The sequence below is a fragment of the Salvelinus alpinus genome, chromosome 29, assembly GCF_045679555.1.
Source record: "Salvelinus alpinus chromosome 29, SLU_Salpinus.1, whole genome shotgun sequence".
Classification (NCBI taxonomy): Eukaryota; Metazoa; Chordata; class Actinopteri; order Salmoniformes; family Salmonidae; genus Salvelinus; species Salvelinus alpinus.
In genome coordinates this window covers 10,814,700-10,827,612 of record NC_092114.1, presented here as the reverse complement: position 1 = coordinate 10,827,612, position 12,913 = coordinate 10,814,700, and the positions used below count along the sequence as shown (strand labels likewise).

General features: G+C 44.1%; 1 protein-coding gene across 1 annotated transcript; it reads right to left on the bottom strand.

Annotated features, from left to right (window-relative positions):
* Positions 1 to 448: 448 nt before the first annotated feature.
* Positions 449 to 10,110, bottom strand: pef1 (penta-EF-hand domain containing 1). Its single transcript, XM_071374393.1, has 5 exons — positions 9,876 to 10,110; positions 8,242 to 8,581; positions 6,471 to 6,626; positions 1,774 to 1,917; positions 449 to 1,555 (listed from the first exon to the last, which is right to left on the bottom strand). The coding sequence occupies exons 1-5, from the start codon at positions 9,894 to 9,896 to the stop codon at positions 1,323 to 1,325; spliced, it is 894 nt and encodes a 297-aa protein (XP_071230494.1). The 5' UTR covers positions 9,897 to 10,110; the 3' UTR covers positions 449 to 1,322.
* Between the last annotated feature and the right edge of the window lie 2,803 nt (positions 10,111 to 12,913).

Below are 12,913 nucleotides of genomic sequence, written 5' to 3'. Positions count from 1 at the left end.
GCCAAAGGGGTTTCATTAAATGGCGCCAAAGTGGTTTCATTAAATGGCGCCAAAGGAGTTTCATTAAATGGCGCCTAAGGGGTTTCATTAAATGGCGCCTAAGGGGTTTCATTAAATGGCGCCAAAGGGGTTTCATTAAATGGCGCCAAAGGGGTTTCATTAAATGGCGCCAAAGGAGTTTCATTAAATGGCGCCTAAGGAGTTTCATTAAATGGCGCCTAAGGAGTTTCATTAAATGGCGCCTAAGGAGTTTCATTAAATGGCGCCTAAGGAGTTTCATTAAATGGCGCCTAAGGAGTTTCATTAAATGGCGCCTAAGGAGTTTCATTAAATGGCGCCTAAGGAGTTTCATTAAATGGCGCCTAAGGAGTTTCATTAAATGGCGCCTAAGGAGTTTCATTAAATGGCGCCTTAGCGCGAAAGGGATTTCATAAAAAAAGCTGGCATGTCAAGTTTTGAAAACTTTAATAGAATACAATTTCAAGTTGTCAGTAAACAATACATTTGATTTAAAAAAAGAAAGAAAAGATTGGTCCTGAACTATCCAATGGCTGGAATATATAGCTGTGCAACGGTGATCATCAACAGTCATAACCAGCACAGCTACCAGCAGATAAGGTAGTGGTTTGGAATAAAGCTATGTTATTAATACAAATTATTAAAATTGGCTCTGGCGCATTGTTCGAGTGTACCGAGTGTCATACATTGCAATGTAACTGTTAACCAGCTATACTTTGAGTTGGTTTCCCCAGACCAGAGATTAAGAGTTCATCCTGGACTAAAAAAAGCATTGTCAATTGGGAATCTCTACTGAAAATGCTTTCTAGTCCAGGAATGAGGCTTAATCTTGGTTGGGGGAAACTGGCCCTATGAGATTGACACTACACATGAGGTTGAAATGGCACATCAAGTTCCACCATGCAAATAATTTCCTGTAGTTTACACACATATATATATATATTTAGACTCCATAACCTTGTGTGTGTATATATATATATATATATGTATATACATACACGCAATATAGAGACGAAGAGAGTGATTAATCACATCTCCTCTCCCCTAGTCTCCTCCATTTCCTCAGTTTGACTCATTCGTCCTCCATCCCACCATCTTGATTTCAGGGTGTTGGCTTTAGGTGGACTTTTTTTTTTTTTTTGCCTATTATTGGTGGCTGGCACCGGAGGGTGGTGAAGGGAGGACAGCTCAAAATAACAGCTGGAATGGAGTAAATGAAAGATGATACTATAAGCCTGTGCCCACCCCGTGTAAAGTGTCACCAGCCACCACTGGGAGGTGGATATTACCATTGTCCCCCACTCTCACATGAGCCTGTTGACGGTGGTGGAGAGAAAGTCTTCGTAGCTCATGCGTATGTTTCCCGTCATGGCGGAGTCTTTCTCCCTGAAGGCCTGCGTCATGCTCTGTAGCTGTGTACACACCTGGATGAAAGAGTCTAGCTGCAGGGAACCAGGACGCCCAGAGCTCACAGCGTACTTAGCCGCTATCGTCTCAGTGAACTGGGGACTCAGGTTATATCCCATCTGGGACAGGGCTGGAGGGAGGGAGGGAGAGACAGAGGACAAAGACCAAGAGATTAAGACAATGTTTTTATTTCATTTTCTCCATCAATCAAAATGTCTTCTGCTTACATTGTCATCACAGAGAGTTTTCACTAAGTCATGCATTGACTTCAATAGAATTTTCATTTTGACGTGGGAGTTAGGATTCACCTCATACTGAACACAGGCACACCCCACCCACACGGCTTACCTTGGTGTAGCTCAGTGCCACTGATGCAGCCGGAGCGGTCGCGGTCGTACTGTTGGAACAACTGCCTCCACTGTTGCATGAAGACCCACAGGGCTGAGAACCCAAACAGGTCGATACGGCCACACTTGGTCTTGTCAAACATGTCTGGTATAAAACAGGAGAGGAAATACATGAATTCACAGCAGGTCTACAGCTGACAAGACGTTAATGGGTTGTATTGGTAACCACACCAGGTGACTTGTAGAAAACAAACATGTTTCTTTTCTTCTCTCATCCCATTGGAGAGAGTTACTGTCAGGTACATTTATGTTCTAAGGGAAAGTACAGATGTCTTTTAGTGAATGGGAAAACTGTGGTTGGTAAAAACCCAGTGAGGAGTCAATAGTATATAACAGAAGGGTGTGAGTCAATACGACAAGTCTATAACAGAAGGGTATGAGTCAATACGACAAGTCTATGACAGAAGGGTGTGAGTCAATACGACAAGTCTATGACAGAAGGGTGTGAGTCAATACGACAAGTCTATGACAGAAGGGTATGAGTCAATAGGACAAGTCTATGACAGAAGGGTATGAGTCAATAGGACAAGTCTATGACAGAAGGGTATGAGTCAATACGACAAGTCTAGGACAGAAGGGTATGAGTCAATACGACAAGTCTAGGACAGAAGGGTATGAGTCAATACGACAAGTCTATGACAGAAGGGTATGAGTCAATACGACAAGTCTAGGACAGAAGGGTATGAGTCAATACGACAAGTCTAGGACAGAAGGGTATGAGTCAATACGACAAGTCTAGGACAGAAGGGTATGAGTCAATACGACAAGTCTAGGACAGAAGGGTATGAGTCAATACGACAAGTCTATGACAGAAGGGTATGAGTCAATACGACAAGTCTAGGACAGAAGGGTATGAGTCAATACGACAAGTCTAGGACAGAAGGGTATGAGTCAATACGACAAGTCTAGGACAGAAGGGTATGAGTCAATACGACAAGTCTAGGACAGAAGGGTATGAGTCAATACGACAAGTCTATGACAAAAGGGTATGAGTCAATACGACAAGTCTATGACAGAAGGGTATGAGTCAATACGACAAGTCTATGACAGAAGGGTATGAGTCAATACGACAAGTCTATAACAGAAGGGTATGAGTCAATACGACAAGTCTATGACAGAAGGGTATGGAAACTACATGATATCTACTGGCACACCACTATACACTACCTCCACAAATATGTCATTCACATAAAATGTGATGTGTGTGACCTGTAAGAGTGAAGATTTGAACACTTAGCCCAAGTCTCCACTCTGTCCTATCTGTTAACAGTCCGTATGTGAGTAGGACAGTTTTGAATGTCTGACTCAAAAGAGAAATCACCATCATCCCCTTTACATGTCTTTAATTCTCCCTCTCTCCATACTTTCCAACACCCTACTCTTCCCCTCCCTCTCTCTACATCTAGGGCTGTTGCAGTGACCATATTACTGCCACACCGGTGGTCACAAGTCATGAAGGCAGTCAAATTCCACATTACCATTTAGTCACAGTAATTAGGCTTCTCCAAGCTCTGATGGTGCTGCTGGTCATTAGTATCCTACCAAATTTGCTAACTGCCTGGTACTCAGCACGCCATTGTCCCTCTAATCAATCTGACATCAATGCAAATGTAACCGAAAATCTAGTCAAACACTTCATGAGAGCCAATGAGCTCATGTTTAGTGAGTCCTCCAGATCAGATAGTAGGGATGACCAGTGATGTTCTCTTGATAAGTGCGTGAATTGGACCATTTTCCTGTCCTGCTAAACATTCGTTACATTTGGACTACTTTTAGGTGTCAGTGAAAAATGTAGTAAAGTAAAAGTACAGATACCAAAAAAAGTTAATACTTTCAAGTCCTACTTAAGTACTTCACTGCTCAATTGAGAAATTACACGTAGGGCTACACGATATGGGCAAACAATCTAGGACTTGTTTTTAACCAAATGTTGCAATTGCGATTTGACTACCGAATTAAACAAAACTGTTGGAATCATGGAAATAGAATGACCATTATAAATTCTAAAAGTTATAATATAATAGTGGGCACTTTGAACACAGTGTTGTTTGAGATGACAACGAATTAAAAAGCCAGGGAGGAGTTATTGTGACAGGGTAGGAACTAAAGTGTTGATAAGTGTTTCCTAGGGGACCCAATAAGCTTTTGGCTACATTGCATGTTCTCTTAGTTACTTCATGTAGCTAACATGTTCTTGCTTTTCATATTCCGCTTTGATTTAGAAGATACCGTTGCACAAACAACATGCTGATTTAGGTCTACACCATCACTGGTATTATCAGGCTGTATTAGCTAGCTACGTTTGCTCTTACTCAGTACATTTATTAGCTAGCTAGCTATTAGCATTAGCGGCTAACAATTAGCATCTCACAAGATTTAGGGCAACTTGCTAAGAAAAGACAAACTAGCTGTTTGCTGATGTAAGAAACACAAACTAATAGTGTCATTATAGAACGCTAGTGGATTTAAAGTAAGAAGCTAAGTGAAAACAGCATTGTTGCACGTGCTACATTGACCATGAAGACTGAACGCAAGTGTCTCCTGGTTGAGGAACATCAAATGTGCTCCTTGAGTGACAGGGAGCGTGGCGAGGTCTGTGTGGAAAGTGGACGTGGCGAGGTCTGTGTGGAAAGTGGACGTGGCGAGGTCTGTGTGGAAAGGGGACGTGGCGAGGTCTGTGTGGAAAGGGGACGTGGCGAGGTCTGTGTGGAAAGGGGACGTGGCGAGGTCTGTGTGGAAAGGGGACGTGGCGAGGTCTGTGTGGAAAGGGGACGTGGCGAGGTCTGTGTGGAAAGGGGACGTGGCAAGGTCTGTGTGGAAAGGGGACGTGGCGAGGTCTGTGTGGAAAGGGGACGTGGCGAGGTCTGTGTGGAAAGGGGACGTGGCGAGGTCTGTGTGGAAAGGGGACGTGGCGAGGTCTGTGTGGAAAGGGGACGTGGCGAGGTCTGTGTGGAAAGGGGACGTGGCGAGGTCTGTGTGGAAAGGGGACGTGGCGAGGTCTGTGTGGAAAGGGGACGTGGCGAGGTCTGTGTGGAAAGGGGACGTGGCGAGGTCTGTGTGGAAAGGGGACGTGGCGAGGTCTGTGTGGAAAGGGGACGTGGCGAGGTCTGTGTGGAAAGGGGACGTGGCGAGGTCTGTGTGGAAAGGGGACGTGGCGAGGTCTGTGTGGAAAGGGGACGTGGCGAGGTCTGTGTGGAAAGGGGACGTGGCGAGGTCTGTGTGGAAAGGGGACGTGGCGAGGTCTGTGTGGAAAGGGGACGTGGCGAGGTCTGTGTGGAAAGGGGACATGGCGAGGTCTGTGTGGAAAGGGGACATGGCGAGGTCTGTGTGGAAAGGGACATGGCGAGGTCTGTGTGGAAAGGGACATGGCGAGGTCTGTGTGGAAAGCGGCACGGAGAGAAAGAGCGGAGAGAGATGACTCAAGTAGCGAAGTAAACTATAAAAATTTACATTACACATGGCGTATCACATTTAATAAACCAAACATTTAAATACCGGTATAGAAGGTAAAGTAAAAACTCAAACAGGTCCCTGTATCAATACCACTATATAGTAAAATACGGTATACCGCCCAGCCCTACTATGGGGGATAGTAGATTGACATAGGCTAGTGCTTTTGTTGTTTGTTAGGCCTACACATCTTGTTGACTGACGAAAATAAAATGTGGACATTTCTTCCAATATCTTCAATATGCACCTCGGACTTGGATAGGGACGCGCACAGTTGCGCCCCCAATGTGTCCATCTTCACTTGTAGCCTCTGAGAAGGACCCGATCACGTGACGGAGAGCCGTGTGAGTGAGGAGACCCTGAGTGTGCTGTGCAATCCGAAGAGAGAAGGGTACAACGCAGCACTCCGGGCCGCAAAAGGCATGGATTTATTTTTAGGGTACATTACGGCCACAAAGGGGACGGCGCCGTGAAATTTGAGGCATTATCAAGTGCATGTCAAATTGTGAATGAGAGACTGATGAAGTGTGTACAGCCTACACAAAAAAATGCCTTTCAAGTGACTTTCTTCAAATCATCATTAGAGTCGCATTATGCAGCCTTACAATGTATTAAAAAATCAAAACATATAGCCCAACATTTGTAGAACTAATAGATAAATTAATAACTCTAAATTAAGCATCTAGGAATACCTATTTCTTTGTTAACCGCTCGACACAGAATAGCCGCATGTGCGCACTACCTCAAATCATTTGGAGAAAATATTTTATATTTTATTATGCTTTGTTCAATCGTATTGTTTATACTATAAAATAATGCCAACGGAATTCTAAGCAAATCTTGTCTGCTAAATGAACTAGCGTAATGACATAGCCACATCAGGACAACTCAGGACAACTCAGAGTATGTTATTCTGTTCTTCTGAAATAGACTACATTTCCTTCATATCATGTTTCTTTAGAACTGTCTAAAATAAATAATGGATTTATTGTTAAGGTGTAGGCTACCTAACATGGATTTATTAGACTTTTTAAAAATGGCTTGTAAGAAGCCAGGAGATACTAAATGTGTTTAAGTTAATTAAATGGTCAATTACCATGAGACAGACAGTTATTTGCAAGACAATCACCGGCTGATAAAATGTCCACACCTCCCTCTTTCCATCCCCCCCTTCCCTGTTTAACTCACTGATCATCATAAGGCAGGTCTCGTCGTTGAAGGCCGACCAGTTGGAGTTTACCAGAGCCTGTTTCAGTTCCTTTAGAGTGATGGAGCCGCTATGGTCTGTATCCACTGTCTGGAACCACTGGTATGCTTCTGGGTTCACCCCTGGTGGTATGTTACCTAGGGAGGAGAGAGAGAGAGAGATGGATGAGTGGTAAACGAGAAGAGACTTACAGGTTAAACCATTCTAACACAGTCTTTGGTTGAGGTTTGTGTGCATGCCTTGGAAAATGTCTTGTCTGTGCATGCGTCATGCCATCTCTGGAGAGAGTGACAGACAGAGACACACAGAGAGAGAGAGATAGAACTGTTTCCAGGTCAGTTAAGACACTGATTAATAAACACACTTCCATTCAGGTTGTAGTAGATAGGAAAGATAACTATGACAAAATAATACAGGTAGATGGAAGGAGACTGACATATTGAAAGGCCAGCCGGACCACAGATAGACAGACGGACAGAGAGCGAGAGAAGGGGAAGTAGAGTGAGTGAAAGAGAGCGAGAGAAGGGGAAGTAGAGTGAGTGAAAGAGAGCGAGAGAAGGGGAAGTAGAGTGAGTGAAAGAGAGCGAGAGAAGGGGAAGTAGAGTGAGTGAAAGAGAGCGAGAGAAGGGGAAGTAGAGTGAGTGAAAGAGAGCGAGAGAAGGGGAAGTAGAGTGAGTGAAAGAGAGCGAGAGAAGGGGAAGTAGAGTGAGTGAAAGAGAGCGAGAGAAGGGGAAGTAGAGTGAGTGAAAGAGAGAGAGAAGGGGAAGTAGAGTGAGTGAAAGAGAGAGAGAAGGGGAAGTAGAGTGAGAGAGAGAGAAGGGGAAGTAGAGTGAGTGAGAGAGAAGGGGAAGTAGAGTGAGTGAGAGAGAGAGAGAGAAGGGGAAGTAGAGTGAGTGAGAGAGAGAGAGAGAAGGGGAAGTAGAGTGAGTGAGAGAGAGAGAGAGAAGGGGAAGTAGAGTGAGTGAGAGAGAGAAGGGGAAGTAGAGTGAGTGAGAGAGAGAGAGAAGGGGAAGTAGAGTGAGTGAGAGAGAGAGAGAGAGAGAAGGGGAAGTAGAGTGAGAGAGAGAGAGAGAGAGAGAGAGAGAGAAGGGGAAGTAGAGTGAGTGAGAGAGAGAGAAGGGGAAGTAGAGTGAGTGAGAGAGAGAGACAAGGGAGGTTGAGTGTCATTTAAAGCTGAGCCCAGATGCACGCTGTCCCTGTAGGGAGTAGTAATAAGTCTGTTTATCAGCCCTGTGACTCAGCTACCACAGGGGAACAATATCACTACCGTGCACACACACACACACACTTAACCCAGTCATCACTCCACCAGTCTAAGTCCTGCTCAGTGGTACAAAGTAAATCCTGTCAGTCTCCACAGGACAGTCGGCCAGTCACCACAGGACAGTCGGGCCAGCCGCTACAGGACAGTCGGGCCAGCCGCTACAGGACAGTCGGGCCAGCCGCTACAGGACAGTCGGCCTCCATAGAGGAAAATCTATGGAGCAAGAGATCCTGTCTGAACCCTTGTCTGAGATACTCAGTATCACACATGTTTGTTTTACTATACTTGTGGGGACCAATTCATTGATTCCCATTCAAAATCCTATTTTCCCTAACCAGTAAACCTAACTCGTAAGCCTGACCCGTAAGCCTAAAAATAGCCTTCTTCCTGGTGGGGACTGGTAAAATGTTTTCATAGTTTTACTATCTTTGTGAGGACTTCTGGTCCCCACCAAACCACACAGTGAAAACTATAACACAGTAACTGACCTGCTGGAGACTGCTGTCCATAGGGCCCTCCCTGTGGCTGTCCTCCATACGCCCCAGCATAGGGCCCTCCAGGGGTCTGTCCCCCTCCGTATGGGGCCCCTGGTGCTCCTCCAGCCTGCCTCCCCTGTCCTGGGGCCCCATAGCCCCCGTAGGGTCCACCTGGGGCAGCCCCTCCAGCATTCTGACTCCCTGGAGGTGCGGTCGCTCCCCCATACGGGGCGTAGCCCGATGGGCCAGAGCCTCCATACTGTCCTGGTGGGGCACTACCCCCGTATGGAGCACCAGGGGGTGGGTGTTGACGGGGGAAGTTACCCCCTCCGGCTGGTCCTCCTGGATAACCCTGGAGAGAGGGAAGGAGGATGTTAAATTGGTCAATATGATAAAACACAAATCATAACATAGTAGCCTAGGTTACTGTTGATTCCCTTTCCTATTAGTAAAGACAGCAAGGAGCCTATTGTGTCTCCGACATGCAAATATCACCATGGTGCCTAAATATCCTAAGGCCAAACTATACAACACAAATAACCTGATACGGATGATTATCATCCCAATATAGCCTACTACATACAACTGAAACAATAACCCTGGTTTACAGCCATTGGACTCTACCAGTCATTAATTGAGCAACATTAGACCACTAAAACACAAGCACTAGGCTACAGCCAAGCACATGTAGCCGCTGGGGCAAACTTAATCCAATACCACATATTGGACTAATGGAGTCGAACGTTACTCCATATAGTCCAAGGAACCTTACATGTTCTGTTTAAATGCAAATTGGTTCTGGAAACAAAAAAAGAGTCAAATACTCCATCTAAACGTGAATCGATTCTCAACTGTGGTCCGGTTCTAGACACATAAGCGCTCTACTTTCCCGTCACATCCAAGATATCTCACAAATAGAAAATAAACATTAGTTGCACCGTGTTTTAACCGGTTAACACGGTTGCAGCAGACATCATTTTTCAGCGACAACACATTTGTCTTCCGTTTACACCCAGGTGTTCCAGGAGAGGCCGGTAGCTAATTAGCACAGGTCTTCCGCCTTTATTTCTGTAAATACGCGCTGTAAACATGGAAATATGTCCGTGTGGGAAGACTAACTCTATAAAAAAGGTGTGTAGTATTTTAAAGTTATCTTTTGAAAATGATGTCTTGCTGATTTGAAAGTACCGCAAAGCGATGGGTGTAAATGTTCACAACAAGCGTCCGGGCTCTAACCAAAATTCCCCCGGTCAGATGATACTGTAGTCTATAGGCGCTAAAGCAGTTAGCGTCTATGGGTAGGGCAAGCTATACCTACATAGTTACAATGTAACAAAAGGCAATTGTTTCAAGGGACAAATTATGCTTACTACATAAAATGTAACAGTGTATCCACTCTGCTAGAACACAGAAACCCGGTAATATTGTAACTAGTTACATGTTTATACGCGCCTTGCTAAAGGCTAGCTGCTGTAACTTTTTTTGTAGCATTAGCAGTCAATAATAGGTTATACCGCAGTCCACTCACTTCACCACCTCAAACGACTACACACCAAACGCATAGATGGACATATCATAACGCACAACAGTAAATAGCTATTATACATGTTTATAATAAATATCAAATCAGGATAAGGTATATTTACCTGGCCGTAGTTAAAACTCATTTCGAAAAGAACTTCGATACCCACGTATCCGCACAGAATAAATTCAACCACCTTCTCGAAGCGGATTGGCGCATTTTGCTTGTCAGTCAAAACCACACCCTCGTCCAACGCGTCTGATTGGTCGAGAGAGTGGAACAAATGATCACGGTGGAACTAATGAGTCATACCTCGAGAATGCACCGAAACTACATGAAAATATGAATCAAGAGTCCGATGAGGTGACGCACAATTGTCCCAGCGTCATCCGGGTTAGCGGAGGGTTTGGCCGACCGGGATGTCCTTGTCCCATCGCGCTTTAGTGACTCCTGTGGCAGGCCGGGCGCATGCACGCTGACGCTATCGTCTATGGGGGGTGATATGTGCCAGAATTAAGCCTAGGCAACCATACTAGGATGTTATTGCGAGTTACTGCGAGATGTTATTGCGAGTGTAGCGAAATAAAGAAATACTGTTACATTGTCCCTCTCCTGTAGGTGACAAGCCAAATTCCTTCAGCGTCCCGAGGTTGAAGAGGAGCTTTTGCGCCTTCTTCACCACACTGTCTGTGTGGGTGAACCATTTCAGTTTGTCAGTGATATGTATGCAGAGGAACTTAAAGCTTTCCACCTTCTCCACTGCTCTCCCGTCGATGTGGATAGGGAGGTGCTCCCTGTCGCCTACCAATGAACATCTGACTGACACGACTTGATGCCAACGCCTTACTAAACGTCTGCGTGAAGCCTGCGTGTTAATGAAAGTCATAAGGTGCATAGTTTATATTTATTTTAATAAAAGCCGACATTCCGAAGTAGCCACCTTGAGCTGTAGTGTACCTACGTTGTATTTCCTGTCTTTCCTGTTATCACTAATGGCCTAGAAAAGATTATGTCCAATCTATAGGTAATCTGTCTTTTCCCTCAACACCTCATGGCATGGTATGTTATCTTATCTCGCTGTATACAGATCTAAAATGTTGTTAGCCAATCACAGACTGTGTTGTTACCAGTTCTCAGTAGCCTACATCAGACAACCAATAAGAGTTGTGTCCATGGCTTTCATTCGAATAGAGGAGATCATAGGCTTTCCCAGCATTTGAGAGCTCGGTGGCGACACAGACATTCATTTGTTAGTTTTTTTTTACAAGCGGCAGACGCGATTTTGGAGAGTGTTTGTCCCAGATAATTTCCTTAGAGACAATGAAAAAAGTTACCAAGATGTCCTTGATCCGATTGAGGAGTACGTAGGCTATATTTAAGTTCTGCTATTGTTAGGAAATATTTATGCCTACTGTGTTGATAAGGCAAACTGGGTTTCTTTGAAAATAATAACTTTTTTGTTGTTAACAAGTCGTCGAAAGCACGTAGGTAATATTATTTACTCATATTATTTACTCTGTCGATAGGGGAGTAGGCTTGTGTACAACAATAACGTAATTTGATGAGCTAGTATTCATTATTTCATGGATTAAGTAAATTGTAATGGTGCTATAGGATATATACATATTTTACATTGTAATACACTCTGTACATACTATTGTACTATTGTACTATAGGATATTTACATATTTTACATTGTAATACACTTCCCCTACATGCCATTGTGTGCTGGAGCTATGAGTTAGTTTTTCCACTGTCACTAGGCCTACACATTCACACTCAAACTGAATTGAATGGGGGATGCATAAGTACTTTTCACTGAAGAAGGGAAACGATGTACGACATACAACATTGATCGAAGACCTTAAAATCATTCCTGACAAGACCAATGATATCATAACGGTATCCTATATATTGTGGATACAGGAGTAGCCTATTCTACAATAATGTAACTGTATGTGCTTGTATGATATATATATATATAATTGATCAATTATTTTGTAAATGTGGATGGGTACGCTATTTAATTCAATGATTATGGTATTGTACAATGTAGATACAGGAGTAGCGTATTCAGTCTACAATAATAATGTATTTGAATGTGCTATGGTATAATTTATTGAATTGATTAATTAAAATGTAAATGGGGATGGGTACTCTACTTCATTCAGTGAATACTGGATGTCTTTCTATCTCTGGGAGTATGTTAATGAAGGCTTTTCAGCTGTTGAACTATGCCAAGCTCGAACTCATTTCTAAATCTATCTTTTAGTCAAGGAGTGATGAGACACAAGCAACCCTCTTCTCCTGTTCAATTAATTTACCGCCACACTGAAAAGGACTGTACACACACACCTCTGTGCCCATCTCAGTGCAACATGATCCATCCAAGTCCGAAGATGGACGCCTAAAATGTGAGAAATGAAAACAAGATTCTACAGTATTGTGTGTGTGTGTGTGTGTGTGTGTGTGTGTGTGTGTGTGTGGGAGGGGGGAGTTCCAAGAGGAGACGTGAGAAGATATCAAAGGAGATCGTGATGAGAGTGAGATCATACAGTATGGAAATAAAGACCTCCTTGGGATCTAAATTGAGTGTGGGGTGCCTTCTTGTGTCTCCGTTTTGTCCGTTTGAGGATACCCACAGTCTCCCCCTGGTGGAGGTTCTTAGAACACTGCTATTTAAGTCTGAGCAGAGGTTGACGAAAACTTGCACTGAGATGCAGTGTCTTAGACTGCTGCGCCACTCGGGAGCAAATAAACAAGTAGCAGCAGTGTAAAAACAAAGAGGGGGGGCGTCAATGTAAATAGTCCGGTGGCAATTTGATTAATTGTTCAACAGTCTTATGACTTGGGGGTAGAAGATGCTAAGGAGCCTTTTGATCCTAGACTTGGCGCTCTGGTACCGTTTGCCGAGTGGCGCAGCAGTCTAGACACTGCATCTCAGTGCAAGTGGCGTCACTGCCGTCCTTGGTTCGTATCCAGGCTGCATCACATCCGGCCATGATTGGGAGTCCCAAAGGGAGGCGCACAATTGGCCCAGCGTCGCCAGGGTAGGTCGTCATTGTAAACAAGAATTTTCTCTTAACTGACTTGCCTACTTAAATAACAGTTAAAATATATTTTTTATTATTAAAAATAACACTTTTTAAAAATCTATGCATA